The sequence below is a fragment of the Ochotona curzoniae genome, unplaced genomic scaffold (assembly GCF_017591425.1).
Source record: "Ochotona curzoniae isolate NIBS_2020 unplaced genomic scaffold, NIBS_Ocur_1.0 contig_3819, whole genome shotgun sequence".
Taxonomy (NCBI): domain Eukaryota; kingdom Metazoa; phylum Chordata; class Mammalia; order Lagomorpha; family Ochotonidae; genus Ochotona; species Ochotona curzoniae.
Genome location: NW_024466004.1, coordinates 7,378,182 through 7,403,902, shown reverse-complemented (window position 1 = coordinate 7,403,902; position 25,721 = coordinate 7,378,182). Strand labels below are relative to the sequence as shown.

At 54.3% G+C, this 25,721-nt stretch overlaps 2 protein-coding genes across 2 annotated transcripts in view; one reads left to right on the top strand and one right to left on the bottom strand.

Annotated features, from left to right (window-relative positions):
• Positions 1–430: 430 nt before the first annotated feature.
• GUCA1ANB (GUCA1A neighbor) lies at positions 431–16,439 on the bottom strand. The gene is made up of 3 exons (XM_040983068.1): positions 16,351–16,439; positions 16,094–16,172; positions 431–760 (listed from the first exon to the last, which is right to left on the bottom strand). Exons 1-3 carry the CDS (start codon positions 16,437–16,439, stop codon positions 431–433), a joined length of 498 nt encoding a protein of 165 aa, XP_040839002.1.
• A 114-nt stretch (positions 16,440–16,553) lies between these two features.
• Positions 16,554–25,721, top strand: part of CUNH6orf132 (chromosome unknown C6orf132 homolog) — a 29,808-nt gene continuing 20,640 nt past the window's right edge. Inside the window, exon 1 of the mRNA XM_040983066.1 lies at positions 16,554–16,698. Within this exon, the coding sequence (XP_040839000.1) occupies positions 16,554–16,698 (145 nt within the window). The remainder of the gene's footprint in view (positions 16,699–25,721) is intronic.

The following is a 25,721-nucleotide window of genomic DNA, read 5'->3' as shown; positions in this document are numbered from 1 at the left end:
GGAGTCAAGGTCAGCTGGCTGTAGGCCCTTCTTATATTTGAGGGTTTGCCAAACCTGGGTGGAGGGGGCGCGCGGAGGTTGTGGCCTGGACAGGCTGTAGGCTCTGGATCAGGGCTGGGGGAGGGCTGGGGTCACTTCTGCACAGAGCAGCTGCAGGATCAAGTCCTTACAAGTCTCTGAAACCTTGCTGTCCAACATGCCCCCCCAGCCTCAGCTTTGCCATCCATAGGCACTTAGGTGCCAGGGGAAAGAACAGATTTCAATTGCTGGTTAGAAAGCCCTCCTTGTGCCACTGTCAGCAGGCAGCCACGGCACAGCTGTTTCAGTCCAGGCAGGTGCCATTCCTCCTGGAGCCCACAGCTCTTCCCTTCCGGGACTGAGGGTCTCAGGGATGCAGGTGCCGTAGGGAGGGCTACTGGCCAGCCCTGCCTTAGGTGCGCCATAAGATCACATTAGCAGGAGGCACGTCAAAATGTTTGCGAGTGTGGTCCGTTTCCCGGCGGTACAGGTAGCCACAGGTAGGCTTCTGCAAAGTGTAGAAGGGATTCAGAGAGTTGGAATACTGGGAGGTATAGAAGTTGAACCTGAGCTTGTCCCGGTTCTGCCCCTGGGGGTCCAGCACCACGGGCACGTAGGCGGCTGCCAGAGATAGCTCACGGTCCTGTTTCCACTTGCAGGACAGGGCTGGGTGTGTCAGCTTCAGCTTTTTGCCGGATGGTGTCTGTGGCCGGTGGCTTGGTACCAAGGGGTTCTGTGAGTCCTGGAAGGAGGGAAAGGAGAAAGTTAGGGCATCAGATACAGGGGCTCCTTCCACTGTGCAGACCCCTGCTTATTGGCCACAGGCACCTGCCTGTCACCCTCAATCCTGCCTCCATTCTTTCCCCGCATGGCATGCACAAACCCAGGTGTTGCCATATGAAACGTGCACGTCTCCAGCATCCGGGATAGCTCCTGCCCCTGATCCTTGCCCTGCCCCCAGCCTCTTCTGCAAGTCTTTCTACCTCCCCACTACTTCCTTTTTATCCCTAACTTCTGCCCACTCCAGAATTAGCCAGACCACTGGCTCTCCCTCCTCAAAGCACCTTGGGCTCACTACCATCTAGAAAATAAAGACTGAGGCCCCTCGCCTCAGCGTGCAAGACCTCGGGCACCTGTGGCTGCAGTCATTCCATTTCCCTGTCCCTGTGCTCTGATCCACCGTTCCCAGCCGCCCTTCCAGGTCCCCAAACCTTTGCACAGGCAGTCTCCCAGCTGGGTACGCTCTCCCCCCATCCGTGAGGGAAATTCTGCTTCTCCCTGGAGACCCCATGTCCCTTCAAGACCACGATCCCTTGCCCACTACATCTCTTACACCTGGCATAACGGTCTCCCAAATCCTGTTTGCGCTCTGCCTCCAGACCAAGACAGAGCGTGCTCGGTAAATGCTGCCTCATCTCAGCTGGCTTTCAGTCATCCATTCTATTTTAGAATGTTGTTCCTTGTTACCAAGTGTACCCTGACCTCCTCTCAATTGTCACTCTAGCTTGGTTATAAGTTGGGGTCCACCCACTTTATCAGGGTTCCCATCGCCACATTGTTCACTTTGTGATGATTTTTTTCCAAAAAAAAAAAAAAGATTTATTTTTATTTGCAAGGCAGATTTATAGAGACAGAAGGAAAGACAGGAAGAGAGATCTTCCATCTGTTGGTTCACTCCCCAAATGGTCATAATGGCCATTGATGGTGACCACGGTTACAGAAAGTGGGTCGATACCACAGTGACCTCAACTAAAGATCTGGTATGCCCTGTGATGGACAAAGGCCAACATTCCCTGTCCTATCAGGCCCCAAGCAGGGCTGATGCCAGCACCCATGTCAGAGGGGGTATGAATGCTTTGTCTCCGCTACCCAGCTTGTCTTTCCCACTTGAGGCCCTCTCCTCCACCGCATGGGAAAGGCCCAGGAACGGACTTCTCTTTGCATAATAAAGGCCTGTTTGTAGTTGGCTGGTATTTTCATTCTCTGCTGGTCGGCAGATCTAACAGCCAGAACCAGGCCTGTCTGAAGCTGGGAGCCAGAAGCTTCTTCCTGGTCTCCCATGTGGATTCAGGGACCCAAACACTTGGACCATCTGCTGCCGCTTTCCCATGCATATTAGCAGGGAGCTGGATTGGAAGTAGAGCAGCTGGGACTTAAACCAACGCCCACACAGGAGGCCAGGCTGTTTGCTGATGTTTATCTACAGTTATGCATCAGTACTTAGTGATGAGGATACAGCAGAGAAATGCACCCTTGAGCAATTCTTTGTTCTGCAAGGCTTGGGGAATGTCCTTATGCAAACTTGTCACTAGGCAACGGGACTACTGTCACGTTTGTGGTGTATCATTGAAACATCATCACGTGGTGAGGCATGTGACTACAATCCCGTTGCCACTCTTTTTAATATTTGGTGAGAGAGAACCCATCTGCTGATTTCAGGTCACAAAGGCCCAGGAGCCCACATATTCAGTAGGGGTGCCAGGGACCCAACCACTTGAGCCAGGACTCAAACCCAGGCTCTTCAATACGGAATGTGGGCATCCCAGGGGACATATTAACAGCTGCCCTAAAACCTATCCCAGCACTCTGCTTGACGTTCCATGACCACCTCCACCTCCCATATCTTGTCTACCCTCTGCCCTGCCACCCCTCACCCCTCCCCTAGACAAGATTTGTTCATTTTATTAGGGACTTCCCTAGCCAAGACCAAGCACAGCCCTAAGATGAGAGATGTTTGTAGTTACCCATCCACCTACTTCTGTGTCAGGAAGCTCTCTTCCTCCCTGCCCAGTCCCCGGGCACTATGACAGAGCCCCTAATTATAGAGTTACACAGAGTTGAGCCCCCTGCTCTCTTAATAAAAATAAAGTCCCGGGGCTAAAAGTCCTAATGCAACAACCTAGGGGATGCATTTGGGAGCTATTTGCCTGGCCCAAAACTTACCCCAGGCTTTCCTCGGAGGCAGTCTTGGCTGCGATTGATTGGTTTCCGCACAGAGTGGCCATCCTGTAAGACTTAATCCTCCAGTGAGTCATGGCCAGCTTAGTTTACATAAGCACCTGCCGTGATGTTCACCATGAGGCATTTCTCAGAATGCATCCCCATCACGAAGTCACGTGTGACCGGATGAGCCATCTGTTTGCGTTTCTTTCTTCCTACCCTTTGCAAGCCTAGCAGTTCTGCCACCTTCTCCAGGAGCCCCTCTCTGTATCCAGCTCACACACCCACCCCATTTCATCCTGTCTGTGTCTTCCATGTCTCCTTAGGATGTAGTTCTTTGTCAGGAAGGCCTAGGGTGAATCAAGGGTGTCAATTCTAAGGAAGTGACCGCTCTGAGAGAGGTGCAGGTTTCACGTGATCTCCTCTCGCCTTTCGCATCCTTGTTACCCACTGTGCTTGTCTGATCGATCGTGGTCCCCTGGGTCATGGCTGGATCTCAACCAGCGGCAACAGAGTTAGGTATGACTTGGGGGACTGGCCAGAGAGGTCACATGAGAAAGAGAACCCTCAGCTAACGGGACCAAGCCAAGTTGGAAAGCTCCCAAGATCCCCTGGGGCTGTCACACACATTTACCGGATGAGCAGTCTGAGGGCTGGAGGCCTCTGATCATTTGTCCAGGTTCGCAGCGTTTGAGTAAGCACCATGCCCATTAGTCGTGCAGGAACTAGGAGTTGAGCACACCTTTCCCTGCCCTGAGCCTGCTGCTGTAACACACAGGGTCTCCAGCACGTCTAAGGACAAGGCTGTTCCCGGAACCTGGGGCAGAGGGACAGTCCACACAGAGGAACAGGAGGGAAGGCGGGAGGGGTGGGAGGAGTCAGAGCAGGAAGCTGAAAAAGGCACCCGGGCAGTCCATGCCCTTTCTCTTCCAGGGGCAGGGCAGGCTCCCATGACTAATCCCAGAGGACTAGCAGCACCCTTCTCTTCCAGCTCTGGGAAGAGGGTGTGGCATCAACACATACTTTCCAGGTTAACATCTGGTTTCATTCATCTCCTCCCTCTCTACCCTCCCTTGTGAAGTGCACTGTGGCGCTTCCTCTCCACCACCCCTCCTGCCAGAAGGCTGTATCAGGATTTTCCGGGTTGTCCCAGCTGGGACTGGGGGGCTGCTGGCATCTTGTGGAGCCACCAGAGGGTGCTGCTACACATCTGACACTGCACAAGGAGGTTCTCCACCTCCTCCAAAGACAGGATGGAGCGTAAGATCAACAGTAGGCTAAGAAAGCGTCACGCGGAGACAGGTGCTCCGGATCGAGATCTTATCTCGCCTATTTCCATGTGGGTTGCAAGCCAGAGCCCCAAGAAGGAACCTAGAGAGAAGCCGGTTCCTGACCTCCCACCCCCCACCATGGGCTGATACCCCCTTTTGCCGTGAGGGTCTTTCAGATGCCCCGACAAATGTGTCCTGCCAGCAGAATCTAAAATGGGGACAAGGGCGATGCAGCAGGGGGCTCTCTCTGGGTGAGGCCAGAAGATGTCCTGTGTGGGTCTGCCATGTGGTCTGCAAGGAAAGTGTCCCAGCTTCTCAAGTGCTCAGTGCCGGTGGGCACAGGGCCTGGCAAGCCAGTACCTGAGATGCCAGGATACTAGCTCACCCTTTTAGGGAAGGCCTGGATCATGGTACGAGGCAAGGAGTGCTTGGGTGAGGCAGCCCGGGAGGGTTGTGCTGGCCTTGGGGTTAGGAGAGCTGAGTATCAGGACTGACCCTGCCCTTGAACACCTCGGGCCAGTGGCTGAGCCTAGGGCCACCACAGCTATCTCCCTGGTCCTCTTGTTCAGTGGCTGGGGGATGAGGGTGGGGATGGAGGAGGGGGCAGGATATACATGGTCCTTAACTATTTGCCCTGTAGGAGGAGTGGGCTAGGGGCGTGGAACCAGCTACCAGCTTACAATTCTCGCCCATTCCCTGGCTGCCTGATGGCTGGTGAAATTACAACTCAGTGCCTCTATGTGCCCACCTACAAAGTGGGAATAAGAAGAGCCTTCTGGGAGGGTAGAATGGGGCCCTTCTGGGTTAAACACCTGCATCTATTCAGCTAGCCTAAGCATTGCAGATCCCCAGGTTGCCCAGGAAGTGGAGGATGTGAACTGAGCCGCACAGGGTCAGAGGGGCCAGAGAGCCAGGTGGGGGGACCCACTCTTCTAGGAGGTCCCCAGAGCAGGGGAAGAAAGTTAGGCACCTAGGCCTCCTGGAAGGGACCCCCACTCACCCTGGCTGCCAGCCATGGGGGTGGAAGAGGGGATGGAGGCAGGCCTGGGGTCTGCGGGTTTGGGGGTGTGGACTCCAAGCTCCCTCCTGCCCCCCTGCTGCAACCAGTGGGGGATGGGTTGTATATCAGCCCACCTTGAACATCCTTGGTCAGGGCAGTCCTTGCTGGGGGGAGATGGAGCTGGAGGTGGTCAGGGCCTCCAGGACTGCCCCGGGTGGATGTTGGGAGTGTGCTGGGGCGTGCCAAGGGGGGCTGAACTAGTGTGGGGCTGGTGTCATTGTGATGTTCCTTACACCACAATTCCCTCTGTCTTCCTAAAGCAACTGGGCTGGGGCTGAAATTTCAGGACATGGAAGGGGCCCCTCTGCTATGCTCTCGTCCCATAAATCCCTGGAACCTGCAGACTTGGGACAGAGGCCAGCAGAACCTCCAGAAGTCCCCATGCACTCCCCTCCCCAGGCTCCCAGCGTGTCATAAGAAATCAGTGACCGGGAAGAAATACACATGACAGCTCTCCATGTTATCCACCTATCTGTCATCCATGCACACATCACAATGGTAGGGACCCTTTTTCCTGCCAAGTGTTATCTGGATATTTATAATGCAATTCGTGGTCCAGCCAAAGTTCTTAACTTAAAAATGCGCCTTTTGGACCAAGTGCCATGGCGTAGTGAGTTCTGTCTGGTGCCAGTGTCCCCTGTGGGAGGCTGGTTCAAGTTCTCTGGCAGCTCTGCTTCTGATCCAGCGTCCTGCTGCTGTTCCTGGAAAGCAGTGGAGGGTGGTTCAAGTCCTCGGGCTCCTGTACCCAAGTGGGAGACCCAGAAGAAGCTCCTGGATTCTGGCTTTGAATCGGCTCGACTCTGGCTTATTGTGGCCATTTAGAAAGTGAACCAGCGGATGGAAGATCTCTTTTTCTCAATCCTTTCTCTCTAAATCTGCCTTTCAAATAAAAATCTATCTTTAAAAAATTGAGCCTGTTATATACAGGTTTATCAAATTTTGAGTCCTTCCTGTGGTTGCTTTGGCAGGGCCAGAGTAAATGATTTTGTGGGCTGAGTGTCCCTTATCTCTGAGTCTGTCGGCCTTCCACATAACAGATGGACAGACAGACGGAGGGAGGAGAAACAGGAGGGCAGAGGGTGGGTGGATGGGTCGTGGCTGATGGTGCAGGAGGCTCGTGAGCCAGCTGTTCTGATTCGAACCCTATTTTATGGCAATTCATTTCTTGCTGTCTGTTCCCTAAGTCTCTATGCACCAACAGATTTATTGAATAGGCCCTGCTTTCTCTTAGCAGGCTGTGACATTCAAAAAAAAAAAAAGTAGACTTACAAAAGAGAAAAGGAGAAACAGAGAGACCTTCATCTCTGGGTTCACTCCCCACATGGCTGCAGCAGCCAGAGCTGGGCCGATCTAAGCCAGGAGCTTCTTCTCAGTCTCCCACTTGGGTGCAGGGGACCATCCTCTGCTGCTCTCGCAAGCCGTTAGCGGGGAGCTGGATCACAAGTGAAGCAGCTGGGACTCAAACAGGTGCTCAGATGGGATGCCAGCACTACAGGCAGAGACTTAGTCTGGCACACCGCGGAGCCAGGCCCCAGGCTTGGCACTGCCCTTCCTTCTCTCGAAGCACTATGAGCAGGGGTGCTAGGAGACAAAGGCAAGAATGGAGGGCAGAGCAGCAGGCGGCAGCGGGGTGGCCTGTAAACAGATACAGGGAGGGTGGTAGATTTCTGTGATGTTGGAGACAGGATCTGAGGCCCAGGGCTTGGCTGCTTGACCTTGACTCTTGGCCTTTGCCTTAACAGTGTGTAACCTGGAGCATGAGAACTCAACTCAAAGGTCCTGCCTACCGGGTGTGGACAAAGCTATTGGGACAGTGCCTGGCAGAGCAGAGTAAATGTTAGTTATTGCTGGGGGTGGGGGAGGGCAGGCCCAGTCGGCTGGGCTCACGGGTGGGTGGCTGAGAGGGCAGCTCTGTCCCATCCTCAAAAAATCAGCCCCTCCCCCATCCCTAGGGTCTCTTCTGCTCCACACCCACACGTGACAGGCATCGCTTGGGACAGCGGCAGGTGGGAGTGCCTGTGGAATTTCCCCTGGTGTTGGCAGCCTGGAGGGTGACGGGGGAGGACCAGCCAGAGGGCAGCAGAGCAAGCTCCCTGCTCTTGGCCACACCAGCGTGGGCTGGGGCCAGGTCTATCTGCCCCCTATTACTGTGTCAGCATCGGCTGCTGGTGACGACAGGGCTGCACTTGGGGGCTGCGGGCTGATTAGAAGTTGAAGTGTTGGCCTAGATCTCACACCCTGATGGTAATGACCCCTAATTTCCAGGAGGGACCTGGAGGGAAGGGTGGCAGCTTGCCGCCACAGCCTCTGATGCCAGCTGTCTAAGCGCTTCGGGGGCGATGAGGTCTTGCCATGGAGGTAGGCGAGGAGGGAGGGTGGGAACACAGCATTCTGGGCGGAGTGGCCACATCCGGCCACGGGGACAGTGGCCTGGTGCCTAGTCCTGGATCTGAAGGAACTATTTTGGAAGGGACTCCCAGAGACTGGTGGGGATTTGGGTGAGCAAGAGCCACGACTTACCACGTGACATGCTTGTCTCTGCTAAGGGGAGCGGAGTTCTGGGGTGGGGGCAGGGGACTGAACAACCAAGGAGATTTAGGAAACGAGTCTCATTCCCGACTATGTACTGGTGAGGATTTGGGCTCCTCCATGTTGGAATTTGAAGGCGGGGAAACAGTTACATCGTGCCTCCTTTTGATAAGGGCCCCCAAAGGACCATGGGACTGGATCCTGCCAGCAATGGCCCCAATCTAGACCACACCACCCTCTCTGTGGGAGGCTCCAGATGGAGCAGTGACCACTGCTTGGGAGCAGCCTCGGCCGTTTGACTTTCTTTGCAAATGGTACAGCAGCTAAGAGCCTGATGCCCTCTAGCTCGCACTTGGCCTGCGTTCAAACCCCCTCACCCCGTTGCTTCCTAGCTGTGGGGCTTGCCTGAGTCAGCCCACCTCTCTGAATCCCAGTGGGTCCATGGCTCAGTAGGGATCCAGGCTGACCCTGAAGGTTCATGGGGAAAGCTATGGAAGCTCAAAGCTGTGCCACAGTGACAGGGAATGCTGGGAGCTACGTTATTATTTTTGTTATTATTATTATTGGAAATGCAGATTTACAGGGAAAAGGAGAGACAAAGATCTTCCATCTACTAGTTCACTCCCCAAATGGCTGAAATGACCAGAGCTGAGTCGATCTGAAGAAGCCAGGAGCTTCTTCTGAGTCGCCCGTGTAAGTGCAGGGTCCCAAGGCTTTGGACTGTCCTCTTCTGCTTTCCCAGGTCACAAGGAGGTGAGACACCAACCCGCACCCATAGGGGATGCCGGGGCTGCAGGTGCATGACTGGCTTACTCTGCCATGGCACCCATCCCCAATATCATTTCTGAATTCCAGACAACATGAACTCAGCCCTGCCTCCTGGAAGCCCCCTTCCCTGACCTCCTGCCACCCTTCAGGTGTGCACTCATTGGATTCATCATCAAAAATCCTGGAAAGTGAGGGTTGCTATGCACACCCCTACTGTGCTAGCAAGAACAAAAGCCCGGAGATAAGAGCTATGCTGACACCCCATAAGCTCCCCAACCCCCATGCCTGGCCACACCCACAGCTGCCTCCCCTCTGCTCTCAGTTCTATTGTGGAGACAGATCACACTGCCTCATTTTACATAGGCTTGATGGCTTGTGTATTTTCTCTCCTTATCTGCTGCTATGTGATTTGGACAAGGCATGCAACCTCTCTGATCCTTCCTTTTGTTCTCTGATCTCAAGAGCAGACAGCTGGAGCCATTCAGGCTCCTTGCTTTGTGGAGTTGGAGTGGAGCCCGGGGAGGGGGGACGGGGAAGCTCACCTGTCTTGAGCTATGTCTCTGTCCCCTATCGGTCAACCACAGGTCCCAGCCGCCCCAGCCAGAGGCAAGTGCTCCAACATGCTTAATGAGTATCTTCTGGTTCATGTGTGCTCTTGCCATACAGATATTGTTGTTTTGTGTGCAGGTAGTTTTCATTTGCATAAGTGGCACTGTGTGCTTGAGGTCTCATTCCCTTGTTGACTTTTATGGCTGCTGCTGCTGCTGTTAAAGATTTTATCTTTCCTTGCTGCTACACTGGCAGGTGTGAGCTCCTGGCTTCCAACTGCTGCCCAGTTCCCCCATGCAGTGCTTCTGCCTCCTTCATCCACTCTGCTCCCCCCACCCCAACCCCGTGCCTGCACCTGCAAGTCCTCTTCGGACTGCAACCCTGGCATGATGTCATGTCCCCAGCCTCTGTTGGCCCTTGGGAGGAAGGAGTCTCTCAGGATCACATTCCTTACAGCGGGAGTGATGGCTCAGAGTGTCAGGAGGCCTTCCCAGGAGCTGAATTTGACTCCATTCGGCCCCACAGTGACCCACTGAGTAGGGAATGGGGTGGGTGGGAGTAGCTGCTGCTCTGAAGACAATAGCAGCTGCAGCTGAACAAATCAGCGCTGTGAGGTTGAGACCAATCATTGGCTGCCAGCAACCTTGAGGGGCGTGTGGGGCGATTGCTGAGGGGCAGGGCTCCTCTTCAGCAGTAAAGCTGGCTGCAGCCAGGGCAAGGGGCATGGGGGCTGGCCCCAGCAAGATGGCTGTGCCCAGGAAATGCTGCTGGTTCCTGTTTCCTTCCCCTAGAAGGTGCAAGGTGAACCCATTTGCTGTTCCACCTCCATGAATCCTTTGCCAACTTCCAGACTATGAGTAGGAAGCCTGACCCTCCTCCATTTTTCAAGAACTGGAGCTCAGCAACGCTTATGGTCTCCTGGGAGGATGACAAGGACACGGGTCAGCACCATGATGAAGCAGGTAAAGTTGCTGCCTGTGGCGCTGGCATCCAGATGGGTGTCAGTTCAAGTCCCGGCTGCTCCACATCAGATCCAGTTCCCTGATAGGAAAGTGGCTGAGTCCTTGGGCACCTGCACGCACATGGGAGATCAAGAAGAAGCTCCCAGCTTCTGGCTTTGGACTGGCTCAATTCCAGACATGATGGCTATCTAGGGAATGAATCAGCAGATGAAAGATCTCTCTTCTGTCTTTTCTTCTCTCTCTCTGTAATTGTATCTTTCAAATAAAATAAATAAATATTTAAAAGTGTGCAATAGGATGTTTTCGCCCAGATTTTAAGAAAACCTTGCAGACAACCGCCCCACCTTGGCTCCTGGGCCCCTGTGGAACTGAATGGATTCTGTTCTCTTGCAGCCTCTGGTGGCTTCTGTTGTGTCGTTGTTGCTCTCTGTTCAGCACCTCTCTGCCCCAAATCGGGAGGGGTAGTAGGGGAGTACAGGTGAGTACTCAGGTCCTTGGACAGACCCTCACCTGTGAACCTTAAGCCATCCTCGCACTGAATCACACATGACAGCTGACACCCACAGCCCCCAGTGGACAGATGAACAAAGCAGGGCTGCACAGGTGGTCAGTCAGCCAGGGTCACCCCAGCCAGGGCTCTCTCCAACAATGTCATGATCCCATACACAGGGTCCACAGGGCCACAGGAAAGCAACCCAAACACAGCATTCCCTGTCCAGGTTGGGTCCAAGATGCCCACACCCTTGGGCACTATCAGCTCAGTCTTAGCTTCTGAGTCCCAATCGTGACAAACGCCTGGCTCTCGGGAGGCAGGAGCACCTGTGACCAACTGTAGCCCAGAGCTGACCAGTCAAGTCAGCTCTCCAGGGTGACTGAATCACCAAGATGAGATTTAATTACAGGATTGGGCCTTTGTTCCACGGGGAGCCTGTCATTTGGGGTTGTTTTTCCTACTGGAGGTGCAGGTGGGAGGTGTGGAGATGAGGCGATGGGAGTAGGGGCTGTGCGGTGACGGCACACGGTGCTGTACAGCAGCTCTGACTCTGCCCCCAGGGGACTTGGCCCCAAAAGCTGCCAGGCTGAGAAGGAAACCGGAGCAACTGCTCACCCGGGGTCCCAGGGCTTCCAGAGACATCTCCGCTCTGCACACAGGGGCATGAGGGAGGGAAAGGAGAGGTGTGAGGGCAGGCTGCCCCCTCCCAGGCCGACTGCAGTCTCCATTCCTCCGCTGCCCATTTCTGCCATTCCCAACCAAAACTAACCGAGAAGGCAGCAGTGTGGAGAGGCTGGAGGGACGAGGGATACTTGAGGGCACTCCTTGTGTGTTGTGCATGTCACATCCACATTCCTGTGAACCGTGTCACACCCCCAGGGAGGACACTGTGAGCATGAAATATTTACCCCGAATGCCAGCCAGTGCTAAGCCCCTCCTTTATCCATCTCACAGAACAATTATGCCCTTTCTGTCTCCGTGATGAGCACCCAAGTGCTGCTTCTATCCCCGCCCAATGGGACCAGTTAATTCACTGATTAGCCAATTAAACAACCCATTAAGCAGCTGCCCTGAGCCCTTGGCTTACACCTTCTCCTCCCTGCTCATATTTCAAGTATCTTTCAGACACAGCTACTTCCAGCCAACCCGGCCCATTCAGGCCCCCACAGAGCCTCCTAGCACCCCTGGCTCGGGGCCAGAACCTCTCCAATGTTCCCCCCAGATCACCTGGGTGCTTATTTGAAATGTAGATTCCTTGCTGGGGAGATGCTGCAGTTCTCTGGAGGTCAGGAGCATCTTTGATGGTGACAGGTACACAAACCCAAGGTCTGAACAGGACCCAAGCCTGGCGCAATGCTTTAATGGCTGGATCCCCACCTTGCAAGTACCGGGATCCCATATAGGCACCAGCTTGTGTCCTGGCTGCTCCACTTCCCTCCCATCCAGCTCCCTGCTTGGATATATATAAATCCTACATATATATATGGAAGAGGACCCAAGATCTTATATTTTGGAAAATGTTCCAGATCACACAGCTATCCTTGGTTTGTGGACCACACGAAGTGGTCAGGCCCTTCTAGACCAAGCCCTCCTACCTCACTATCTTTCAATAGGAAATATGCTGACACACAGTGAGCACTGGGACAGGCATCCGGGGAGGTCTCCTCCCATTCGCCCCGCCTGCCGGACCTTCCACCACTGGTCACACTTTGGTTCATTTGTACGGATCTTTCCATCCAAAGTCTCCCCAAACTAAACAAGCCAATGAGGTCATCCAGATCCCGCCCCACCTCCTGCCCTTCACAAATGGCAGTGTGCTGCACACAGGGCTTGAGTAACAGTTTATCTTGGAGATAACTGGACATAGTCAGCTGATTCATGCTTTTAGAGTTCCATTATTATTCCATTATATGGATAAGCCATCACTTATTTAACTAGTCATCGTCCGGTGGATGTTAGGGCTGTTCCTGAATTTTCTAGCTGACCACACCTCGGCCAACCTTGCTATATGACACCCATTCCCCTCCTCCACCTTACATCCATTCCTGCCTCATTTTCTTTTCTTTTCTTTCTTTTTTTTTTTTTTAAATGATTTATTTATTGTAAAGTCAGATATACAGAGAGGAGGAGAGACAGAGAGGAAGATCTTCCGTCCAATGATTCACTCCCCAAGTGAGCGCAACGACCGGTGCTGCGCCAATCTGATCTGAAGCCAGGAGCCAGGAGCTTCCTCCAGGTCTCCCACACGGGTGCGGGTCCCAAAGCTCTGGGCCGTTCTCGACTGCTTTCCCAGGCCACAGGCAGGGAGCTGGAAGGGAAGTGGAGCTGCTGGGACTAGAACCGGCGCCCATATGGGATCCTGGCACATCCAAGGCGAGGACTTCAGCTGCTAGACCACGCCGCCAGGCCCCCCTGCCTCATTTTCTACATGCCCTGCTCAGATCCCCCAGGCCCACCTGGTGGTTACCTTCTTCACAGAATCCCTGTGCTTGGTGACCCCCTGCCACTGGCTGTCACTCCGTGGTCTCTGCCTGGCTCCCTCAACAGACCACAGTGACTGGAATCAGGAGCCACATCTTTGCACTGACTCTGGCTTCCTCTTGGCCCAGTGTTTTTGGGAGAACACAGATTATCCTGCAGAAGGGCCTGGGATGGATACTGCTTGATGCTGACTCAGCTGGAGTGCTGGCTGGGTGTCAGAGCCCAGGGTCACCGAGGGTATAGAGATCTCACACTGGCAGAAGGCAGCCCCTCTGAGGCCGGGGTGGAAGGCACCTGAGTGATATGAGATGATGGCCAAGGAAGAAGAGGGTATGGGGTGCCCTGGTGCTCATTCCAGGGGGACAGCGAGAGGAACCTCGAGGAAGGGTGTGGGTGTGCACACACCCTTGAGCAGGTGCCTTTCCTTCTCTGTGAATGTCCTTGTCACCCTTCCTGGGCCAGCTTCCAGCTCCACTCTTCCAAGATGCCTTCCTGGACTCCAGCCTCCGTGACCCTGCCTCATTTTGGTCGCATCTTTTTGGCTCATTTAGTATTCACAACCTTGAAGCATAGAAGCCACAGCTTCCCAGGAAAGCACTGAGCTCCACCACTGTAGAAATGAGGCCAAGGTTGTCTCCTCTCCCCAGGATCCCAATCCCCTGCATGGGGCTGGGCTATTGTGAAACCCACGGATGCTCCTGGAACAGACAAAAATTGGGTTCAGGAGTGCCCTGACAGTGGGTGAAAAGGGAAGCTAAAGGCAAGTGTGTCTCTGACCAGAAACATTTGGGAACACAGGGATTTTTTTGTTAAGATTTATTATTATTATTGTTATTAATTTTTTAATTGGAAAGTCAGATACACAGAGAGGAGAAGAGACAAGAGAAAGATCCTCTGTCCTCTGATTCACTCCCCAATCGACCGCAATGGGCCGGAGCTGAGCCAATCTGAAGCCGGGCGTCCAGAACCTTTTCCGAGTTCATGCCGGTGCAGGGTCACAAGGCTTTGGGCTATCCTCAGCTACTTTCCCAGGCCACAAGCAGGGAGCTGGAGGGGAGGTGGGGCTGCTGGGATTAGAACAAGTGTCCAAATGGGATCCTGGTGTGTGCAAGGCGAGGACGTTAGGTACTAGGCTACTGCGCCGGGCCCCAGTTTTTGTTTTTAGTAAGGATTTATTTATTTACTCCAAAGGTGGAGATATAGAGTCAGACAGAGAGACAGAGACTTCTTCTACCACTGGTTCACTCTTCAGGTGGCCACAGAGACCAGAGCTGGGCTTGCTGGTCTAAAGCCAACAGATTGTTCCAGGTCTCCCAAAGACCCAGGTCATCTTTCACTGCTTTTCTAGGCGTATGAGCAGGGAGCTGGAGGGAAGAGGAGCAGCCAGGACTTGAATGGGCACCCAAAAGGGATGCCAGGGCCACAGGCGGTAGCTTTAACAGCTACACCATCGTGCTGGCCCCAACACAGGTTTTCCTGATGCCACAGCTCGCTCTCATGCTGTTCCTCCATCTCTCTGCCTGTTACCTAGGAATCAATGACATCACACCACAGACCCTGCAGGTGGGGCTCATCCTGTCCCCTGAAGGTAAAGCAGTGAAGGGGAAGGTCCAGGAATGTCACTGTCACAACAACAAACAAAAACAGAAGATTGAAGATATCAAAAAGCACAACAAATGTAAGGGGCCAGTCTTGATTGCACTGATTAGGAAAGAAAAAAAAAACCATACCCTAAAACGAGGGGCCAGTGTTGTGGCATGGCCAGTGAAGCTGCTGCCTGGAACTCCAGCACCCCACACTGGAGTACCCATTTGAGTCCTGGCTCATCTGCTTCCCATCCAGCTCCCATTAATGCACCTCTGGGAACGCAGCCGCAGCTGGCCCAAGTGCTTCAGCCCTGCCACCCACTTGGGACACTCAGAAGCGTTCCTGACTCCAAGCTTGGACCCAGTAGGTCCAACCCCCCACTGCTGCAGCCATTTGTCAAGTAAACAAGTAGATGGAAGATTTGTCTGTGCCTTCCAAAAACATAATTCTTTGGGAAAAGACAAACAAAATGACATTTGGGGCAGCAATGCAACGATTTTCAGTAAGGAGTGAATGACAGGCGATGGTGATGCTATCCGTGTCCGCTTTCTCCCAAATGACCACCGTGCTGTGATCCTGTAGCATGTGCTACAGGTTCCGTCCCTTTGGGGGCGAACCAGAGGATGGAAGATCTCGCTCTGCCTCTCCTTCTCTAACTCTGCCTCTCAAATAAAAATAAAAATAATATACATATTTTTAAAGTACTACAGAAGATGACAGGTGGGCCAGGATGTTCACAGCTTCCAATCTTCAGCACAAACATAAAAATTAAAACACACAACTGGTGTGTGTGTTTTTGGGGGGGAGGAGCGACAAGAGAAAGTGAGAAGAGAATCCATTCGCATGTTTTAACACTGGGGAACCCAGGTGTTTACAGAACTATCTTTTCCAGTTTTCTGTGAATGCAACTTTTCCAGGTAACAGACGCAGGGGAAGCGCCTTGGCCGCCCTGCCTGGGGAGGAGTGAGCATCAAGGTGGCAGGGAGTTCAGAAGTGCTACTTGGTCACCACTCCTCCAGCTTCTGCCCACGCTGCCCTGGAAGCATCCCCCACCTCCCTCCCTGATTCTCCCCTCAGATCCTTCACCTAGGGTCACCTGTTTCCAGTGGACGAGTGACCACTGTGACCTTCAAGGACCCCTTGCTCAGCTGTCCTGAGGAGAACCAAACCCCCAAGTGAGTTTGAATAATTAAAAAAAATTATATATATAATAATATAATAATAAGTTCCTTAGAGAATCTGAGGCACCAGTCAAGCCTCAGTCACCTGTGTTCTCCTGGGAGCGAAATCAGCACACGGTTCACCGTCCACTTGGATTTTTTTAATGGGAGGTAGACCAGGTGCCCGTGGACTCAGGTCTAGGATGCTTTGACAGATTGGCTTTGGCCACCCGGGTCCTCGGGGTGGCCCCAAGCGTCGTTCCCCTCCCCCTCACCCCACTGCCCACATTGACCCCGGGACGTAGCCACCGCGTCCTGGCCCCGGAGCGGGGGATGGGGGCGGGCCTGGAGCGCCTGGGAGAAGGGCGGTTCGTCTCACAGGCGGGGCGCGGGCCGGGGGAGGTCCCCAGCCCACCGGGCCGTGCCAACAATGGCCTGTTGTAGAAGGAGGCTGGAAGGAATGCGGCCCGGGGAGTTGGGCGGCGGGGCGGCTGCCGCGGGGCGGGGCCGGAGTTCAGCCGCAGCCTCTTACCTGCCCAGGTAAGCTCGCATTTCCAGGCGAGCGGCGGCGCCCGCAGCACCTGTCGCCGGCGCGCGGGCGGGGAGGACGGCGGGGGCCATGGCCCGGTAGGGTCCCCCGGGCAGGGCGCGCGCGCGCGTGGAGTTGAGACGCGGGGTAGGGCTGGGCGAGCGGCGCAGGTGCCCGCGGCGCCCGCTCGGCCTGCGGCGGCCAGCATGAAAAAAAACCAGACGGTGCAGGGCACTTTCAGCAAACTCTTCGGGAAGAAGCACGCTAGCCCCGACTCCACCTCTCTCTATGCCACCAACCCGCCCTGGATTTTCACCCAGGAGGCCCCGGAGACCACAACCCGGGACTTCGGTACGTGCGCTCTTGGGACAGGGGAGGGCGCTGGGGACCGGCGCGGGCGCTCCCGGAACTTAGCACTGCCGCCCGGGAAGACGCGGACGCGGCGCGGCGGGGTGGGCGGCCGGCCGGGCAGTCGCGCGTGGAAACTGTGGGACCCGCGGGACCCGCCGGGAAAGGAGAAGGAGCCGCCCAGGAGTGGCGGGGATAGGGACACGAAGACGAGGATCGGGGCAAGGGCCGACCCTGCGTGGCGAGGTGGGCGAAATTTGCCGCCTCCATTTCTGGTCCCAGTCTGGCTTACCAGATGTTTATTTACTCCTTGGTGAGGTTGATATTTGGCTTACTGGAGAGGCCTCCTGGGGTTTGCAGGGTGCTCTTGCCCCAGTCCCATATCCCCCCAATCGTAAGTGTGCCCCAAAAGTGGGGACTGGGGTGTGGGGAGCGGTGCCGCTCATGGGTCACCCTGACCCCACATGGTCAGCAAGAGGCTGGCACCTGTGCACCCACACACTTAGGCTCTGAGCAAGAGAGGTCCAGGACAATTAACTGGAGTCACTACTAACTGGTCTACCTGGCTGCTTATGTGACCGGAAGTTCTTTATTGAAATGACAGCTACTGGTTGGATTAACCTGGGGATGGAGAAGCCTAGGAGGGGACAGCCAAGGAACTCTCCCTAGCTCCTCAGTCAGCCTTGAAGCCCTCCAGCCCCCACCCCCACACCGTGGTGTCCATTCGTGGGGAGGTTGGGGATCCCTGCTATTTGTGTGACTCATGGTGCTGGCCTGGGGGCTCCTTCTGGGGCAAAAAAAAGATCACCTGTCACAACTCTGCTACCCTGCCTTCATCATCACCACGCTGTCATCTTCACTGGTCTGACTACCCCCCTACCGCCCCGGGTGGCTGCCCTAAGCTGTTACAGCCTTGGTTCCTGCTGATGGGTTCAGTTCAGTACTCAGGCTGCCAAGGCTGGGATGCAGAAAGACTGCATTGAGAGTGGGGCAGACGGGATGTGTGGCCCAAGCAACCACAGAGCATCCTGGAGGTGAACAGAACTAACCGTGAGCTGTGTAGCCCCTTCCTGAGCCGTGGCTGACTCCAGGTTACAAAGTGCAGGGGACGCAGCGAGATGACCTCTGAATGGGGCCAGACTTTGGGCTGAGAGGAAAGGCCATTCCAGCGGAGCAAACAGCAGGAGCAGCAGCCGAGGGGCACGGGCAAGGTTGCTGCACTAGTTGGGATCTGGCCGCTACCAGGTGTGCTGGCAGGGGCCGCAGGGCCTGTGTCCTTCCCAGGCCTGAGTGAAGACATTTCATAGTAGATTCAGGTCGCCCCCTTCTTAGGGGAAGCTACCCAGCTGAAACTCTTGGTGGCATTAATTTGTTGAATTCTCCTAGAGCCAGGAACTCTCGTCTCTCCTGTCTGACAGATGGGAGGACTGGAGAGTCCAGGCAAGTTACGCAAGTTGCCTGAGGTCACACAGCTGTGAACAGTAAAGCCAGGGTTTTCTTAAGTGCACGGGTCAATGGTTCAATGCTTTTTTTTTTCTACCCATTTTCATTTAAAGAAGCCCCAATCTGGTAACTCATTTTTTAAAATTACATTTTAAAAAAAAATCTATTTGAAAAGTGGAATGACAGAGAGGGAGAGACAGTGAAAGAGAGATCTTCCATCTATAGACTCCCTACTCTCCACTCCCCTGGACCATCCTCTGCTGCTTTCCCAGGTACTTTAACAGGGAGCTGGATCAAAAGTGGAACAGGAGGCCCGGTACAGTAGCTTACCAGCTAAAGTCCTTGCCTTGGATGCACTGGGATCCCATATGAGTGCCAGTTATAATCCCAGAGGCCCCGCTTCCCATCCAGCTCCTTGCTTGAGGCCTGGGAAAGCAGTCAAGGACAGCCCAAAGCTTTGGGACCCTGTACCCACATGGGAGACCAGGAAGAGGCTCCTGGCTTCGGGTCAGTTCAGCTCCAGCCATTGTGGCTGCTTCGGGAATGAATTAATGGATGGAAGATCTTCCTCTCTGTCTCCTCTGTATATCTGACTTTGCAATAAAAATAATCTAAAAAACAAAACAAAACAAAACAAAACAAAACAAAGAAACAAAAAACAAGTAGAACAGCCAGGACTTGAACCAACATCCCATTGGGCATTGCAGATGGTAGCACTTAACCTGTTGTGCCGTATCTGCAGCCCCTCAGCTGTCACTGCAATCTTAGTTTGTTTATTTTTTTAAGGTTTATTTTCATTTTTATTTTCATTTTTATTGGAAAGGCAGAGTTACAGAGAGAAAAGAAAGATCTTACATCTGCTGGTTCACTCCTCAAAATGCTGCAGTGGTTAGAGCTGAGCCATTTGGAGCCAGGAGCCTCTTCCAGTCTCCTACATAGGTATAGGGTCCCAAGGCTTTGGGCCGTCCTCTACTGCTTTCCCGGGCCACAAGGAGGGAGCTGGATGGGAAGTGGAGCAGCTGGGATACAAATCAGTGCTCGTATGGGTTCCTGGTGCTTGAAGAGGGAGGATTAGCCAATTGAACCATCATGCTGGACCTTGCAGTCTGGGTTTAAACTTTCATTATTCCGCAGTCTCCCAGGCAAGACAGAGCCCATCTGTGGGAGCCAGGCAGAGAAGCCTGTAGGCAGCCAGCTTGTGAATCAGCCCTGTGGCTGAAGGCAGCTGGGGAAGAAGTTGATGTGAGGGGTGTGTGCCTTGGGAATATTGTCCTGTTCATCTCCCCGCACACACGCTTGCTCCTCCAAGGTGTGTTCTTCCTGGCAACATGCCTCTAGGAGCTTCCTGACTACACAAGCTGCGACGGTCCGGCTTCTCTGGTGAGAGAAGATGGACTTGGGGCCTGGGCATCTCAGGCGTCTGCTGCCTTCGCCAGCCTGGGCAGGACTGGAGCCTGAAGGACAGCCCCTCCTGGTCCCCAGGGCAGGGCTGGTCTCCTGATGACTCAGCCTGGCCATGCCTGCACAGGGAGGGGTGGAAACCAGCATGCATATAGGAGGATGGCTCCTTGGTGCCAGTGGGCATGGAGGAGGCCGGGCCCATACTGAACCCAGGGTTGGGGAGGGAAGTGATACTGGGGATTCTGGGAAAGGGTGGGGATGTCAGTCAGACCTACCTTTGGTCCCTCCTCATTCAACAAGGTGGGCTCAGCCACTCAATAGGGGTAATGTTTGACTGCCTGGTGGAGGAGGGTCTAACATGGTATCTCTTTGGGGAGCATTTAAAAAGAATTCTCTAGGAGGTGGCACAGCAGGGTAAACTACCCCTAACAAGACAGCATCCCACTTAAGTCCCACCTGCTCTACTTTCAGTCCAACTCCCTGCTAATACTTCTGGGAAAGCAGCAGAGGAAGGTCCAAGTGTTTGGGCCCTTGCACCTATGTGGGAAGCTCTTGGCTCCAGGCTTTGGACAGTGCCCAGGCCTGGACAGTTGTGGCCATTTGGGGAGTGAATCACTAGATGGAAGATACCTCCTGTCACTCTGCCTTCCAAATAAATATATAAATGGTATAAAGCCAGGTTGGGCAAACTGTGGCCTTGGCACATATCTGGCTCATGGCTTGTTTGGGCCAGTGAAATCAGCTTAGAACATAGCCGGCTGTGCCAGTCTGGTGTTGGTAGCTGCGTCTGTGTTTGGCCGGCCCAGCTGCCCTGACAGCCCCCAGAGGCCCGGACTCCTCACTGTCTGGCTTGTCAAGCCTGCTGTGATTCACTGTCATCAAGTCAGTCCCAGCGCCCAGCACTTCCTGTCCCTACCTGTTCCTCCTCTTCCCCACAGCGCTGCAGAGCAGAGGCAGCGGAGGCCTTCCTAAAGCTTGCAAGGGGCTAGGAGGAGCGTTCCAGAGGGCCCTTGGAAGGGATCTGGCCCTGGGGGACAGCTTAAGGAGACTGGGGGACTAGGGGTGTGTGAGAAGGAGCCTCTGGCTCTGTGGCTCCAGCTGTTTGTGGTCAGGTGACAGAGGTAACGGATTCAGTTTTCTGGAAAGCTTGTCCAGGTATTGCAGGTCTTCAAGGAGGCCTTCTGCAATCCTAATTAGCCCCGCTGCCCTCCCACCCCAGCTGGGAATTCCAGAAGGCCCCACCCCAGAAGTAACAGGGGTGGATCTTTGTAAATCCCTGGATAAAAGGCCGGGCTGCATCCAGACTGCCTCCCTGGCCTCTTGTGGGAATGGAGTGACTACTCACCTGCCCCCCCACTCCAGGAGCAAGACAGCCTTGGTCCTTTAAAGCACCCTGGTCACCACCACCCCTTCAAATGCAGTTTCTCAGGGTACCACCTCTGGCAGAATGTTCTAGTCACTGGGCCCAGGCTCTGGAGGGGTAGGGGGGTTGGTTGTCTTTTGTTCCAGAAGATTTGAAGCTCCTGGAATTTCCTTCTCTACCTGGAGCTGTGCCATTCTTTTTCTCCTAAGGACACTTTGAAGGGCCTGCAGCTGGGGAGCTATGACCCAGCCCAGTTCTCCCCTGGGGTGCCCAGCTGCTCCTGGGGTCCCCTGACCTTGACTTCTCTCAGGCCAGGCAGAGAGGGGTGAGAGGCCTCGGAGGCCCAGGCCATGCACCTAGTTCCGGCCAGGGCCAGCCTGGCACCAGCCCGCTGCGAGTTGACCTGTGCTGGGCAGGTGTGTGAAGGAGACTTTTATTGACTCCTGTCCCCGGAGGTGCACTGCGGTTTGCCACCACTTGGTACACACTTCCACACCCTCACCGCTGCCCATTACATAAGCGTCTCTGGTTGCTGAAGTTCAATTCCAGAAAGCCAAGCTCTCCCTGGGACCCCTGCAAATCAGCTACAGGTGTGCCTTTTGGCACCCTGCCAGTAAAGTAACATGGAATAGTGTATAATCACAATGATGGGAGACCAGTTAGTGAACTGGGCTGTGTGCTAAAAACTGCTCGTGGCGTCTCCATGGAGGAGGCCCACTTGGAGGGAATTCTCTGAAAGTTCATGCTTCAAAGTCATTCCGAAGCAGAGCCACTGGAATCTTGTTGGGATTGGGCTTTGAGTGAACGGAGAACTCCAAGTGAAAGTGTTATGCTGGTCGGTGCGCTTTGAATGGCAAGTCTCAGCCAGGAAGTAGAGCCTCCCCCTTGAGGGGGGGGTCCTTGGAGCTGCACCCACACCCAGGATCCCCCCACTCACCCCTCCCCCGGACTCCCCACCTTGGCTCTCCACACCCCAGCCCAGCCTTTAGCATTTCCAGCGTCCTTTCTGCCCTTGGACAAAGCTCTGGTCAGGCCTGCTGGGGCTTGCTGGGACAGACTGGCCTTTTCAGGTTTCTGTCATGTGGACCTGCTAATTAGCAAGCAAGGGCCTCATTAACGTCATTTGCCGGTTCCACTCCTGGGGGGCCACCCAGCTGCTTCCAGGAAAAGCTGTGGCGCCCCTCCTCGTACAGCACCCCGTTGTATGTCCACAGTGAGATCTGTCTCAGGGTCCTGGGTTGACTCTGTGTCAAGGCAAGGAGCTCCCAAAGGCTAAGGTCCCTGCCCCTCTCCCACACCCCTGCAATCTGACCAGACCTGTCATTAGTGCTCCTGAGGCCATCATGGTGTCCTTGGCCACTTGGGGGTCCCTACCCCATCACTCCAGCTCTCTTCCCACACCTGCAACCTTCCTGCCCACCTCAGAGTGACAGGTGTTATCTGGGGGAGTTGGGCTGGAAGCCAGCTGTGACTCCAGGAGCATTTCTCTCAGGTCTCAGCAAGTGTCTGCAAAAGCAGGAGACAGAGGGAAGAGAAGTGGGGGACCCCCTCTCTCTGCTATGCCAGCTCAGACCACAGGCCTGGCCCCTTTTTGTTCACCTGCTATGGGACTGTGGACAGAGTAGACAGACTGTGGACAGAAGCTCTTTAAGCTTCTGGTTCCTTATGTGTAAATCAGGAGGAAGAATAGTGCTCCCCAAAACAGGGTTGTAAAAGCTGTTACAGTGCCTGGCACATAATCCGTGCCTAAGAGCTGGTAGATGTTTCAGTGGTAAGTTGACTTAATGAATCATGGTCTCTGGCTGGGACTTGGCTGGGGAAAATGCATAAGCGACTGCCAGATCTCCATCTCCCTGGGAGCACTGGGCAGCTGTGGGGTCAAGGGAGGGAAGGTAGAGCCCTGGGTGAGCCTCCAGCCCTGAGCTCTGGAGAAAGGTCTGCAGAAGGCTTGTTGAGGCTCCTTCCCCTGGGGAGAAAGGTGAGAGGGAGAGGTGGCAGCAGTGGGTACCAGCCGTCAGCTTCTGCAGAGCCTCACCCATTTGACAGATGCATGCCCAAAGCTCATGCCACATGCCATGAGGAGGGGCCTTGAGCCCTACCCTATAGGTCTGGCCTCTTCCCTGCTTGAGACTGTTCGTCTGGCCCCTCCTACTATGGGCCTCAGGCTCTCATCTGTATCGAGTGCGAAGTTGGGGCCAGCCCCATGCGCCAGGAACTCTTTTGATCAGCAGAGCCAAGGATGACCTGCCTCTCTTGGTGGCTGTCCTCCTTGGGTACACGTGTGCATCATAATTTGCAAATAACACACATTGACTCAAAGTGTAAACTCTGTGGATGAAGGCCGGAGAGGGCAGGCATTGTGGTGTAGAGAGGTAAGCAGCCACCTGCAACAGTGGCATCCTACGTTGGTGCCAGTTCAAGTCTAGACTGCTCCACTTCTGACCCAGCCCCCTGCTGATGCTCCTGGGGAAGCAGAAGATTGGCATGAGTACTTGGGTCTTTGCTACTCACCTAGGAGACCTGGAGGAAACTCCTGGCTCTGGCCCAGCCCTGGCCATTACAGCCATTTGAGGAGTATACCAGCAGATGGAAGGCCTCTCTATAATTCTTCCTTTCACATAATAATAAATTTTAAAAATATGGGGAAAGAAGGTAAGATAAGACAGAAAGATAGAACAATGATGATGGTCTTCCTGATTACCTGCCAGGCACTGTGCCAGTCTGACCAGCCCACCCAGGAGGGACCACTGTCCACACAGGCAGAGGAGGAAACAGCCTCACTGACCTAGTGGTGTTCCCAGGGTCCCACAGGGAGGTGATAAAGCAAGGACTGGAACCTGAGCTCAGCCTTGACTCCACAGCATCCTGCCTCCCCTCCTGGATGAGGAGCTGGGCCAAGGAAGGGTGTCTCTGACCACCACCTCCTTCTGGCCCCAGGCAGCTTCTGCTGCAGCCCAGATACTTCTCAAGCACAGCAGGGGCAGGTTCTTCCAATACAGAACTGGAAGGAGGGGCAGGTGCACCAGGTTGGTTGGAATTTGCAGTGCAGCCCTCAAGTTGGGCACCATGAATTCTCTTGGAAACAGGTGTTTGTAGATTAAACGACATTTTAAAAAAATATATTTTTATGGGGCCCAGCGGCATGGCCTAGCGGCTAAAGTCCTCGCCTTGAACGTGCCAGGATCCCATATGGGCGCCAGTTCTAATCCCGGCTGCTCCACTTCTCATCCAGCTCCCTGCTTGTGGCCTGAAAAAGCAGTCAAGGATGGCCCAAAGCCTTGGGACTCTGCACCCGTGTGGGAGACCTGGAAGAGGTTTTTGGTTCCCAGCTTCAGATCGGTGCAGCACTGGCCGTTGCGGTCACTTGGGGAGTGAATCATCAGAAGATTCTCCTCTCTTTCTCTCTCTCCTCCTCTCTGTATATCTGGCTTTGTAATAAGAATAAATAAATCTTTAAATTTGAAAGAAAGAGTTACAAGAGAAAGAGAGAGAGAGGGAGAGACGGGGGAAAGGGGAAGAGATCTTCCATCTGCAGGTTTACTCTCCAGAGCAATGGCCAGAACTGAGCTGATCTAAAGCTAGGATCCAAGAGCTTCCTCTGGGTCTCCCATGTCGTGCAGGGGCCCCAAAGACTTGAGCCATCTTTCACTGCTTTCTCTGATCATAAACAGGGAGCTGGGTCGGAAGTGGAGCAGCAGGGATTAGAACTAGTTGCCATATGGGATGCTGGCTGCAGGCAGAGGCTTTAGCCAGACAGGAGACAGGAGTCAGTAGCTCCATCTGGGTCTCCTATGTGAGGGGCTGGGACCCAAGTACCTGAGCCATCACCTGCAGCCTTCAAGGATATGCCTGAGGAGGCAACTGGATGGGAAACAGTTGGGACACAGAGCAGCTTTGATCCAGATGCAGGAGTCCTGAGTGCCTGCCTTGTTGCATTCTTTGTAGGGGAGCTGATTAAACAGTCTTTCATGTGTGTCTTGCCAGCAGTGGGTTGTGTGGGGTTGGGCTCTGCTTGAACAGTGTTCCTGGCACCTCACATTGCTTCCTGGTTCTTGGGACTGTCCCTGGGTTCTCTCGAAGGTGCTGCTTTCCTCTGGACATGTCTCCAGTCTTCTGATTCATTCTGGAATGTTCCATTGCTGCCTCTTCTGCTCTTGGTCCTTGGCATGCACAAATGCAGACACGGAGTTGGTGAGACTCAGGGTGGGCAAGTTGCTGGGGTAGGGCCCTTTCTCCTGCACAGTCTCATGTGTCCCCAAGCACAAGCCATCCAGCCAGCCCTTCCCCTGCTGCCTTCGGCAGGACAAGGACATGCTGGGACCTTCCTGGCCAGCCCTTCAGCTGTTACTTGGGAAGATGACCCATGCTAACTAACCTCCCTGGCCTTGTTGAGACTAGCAGAGCCATGGGAAAACTCCCCAAGATTGGACTCTGTTATCTTTCCCTTTGATTTTGCTCTTTGATCTTGAGGCTGGGAAAGTCCTAGTCCTGACCTTGAACCCTTGAAGGAATCCAGTCCCTGGTGCTGGCCACACATGCCTCACCTAATAGCTGTTCTTGACCACAAAGAATCTGGGCCAGGTAGGAGGGACTGTGAAAGGTTGGGGGAGATTCTAGCCACACCTCCTTCTCTGTTTCTCTTGCTTATCTCTCCCCCTCCCTCTGTGACCTGCTGTCCACCTCCCATGGCCCCCTCTGCTTCTGGCCACCTTCCCGTTCCAAGAAATCAGATTGGAGTCTGTTAGAGGACCATGGTGAAGAGGGTGTACTGGGAGCAACCTGGCCTCTGGTAGACCACAGCCACACCCTTGCTGTGTGA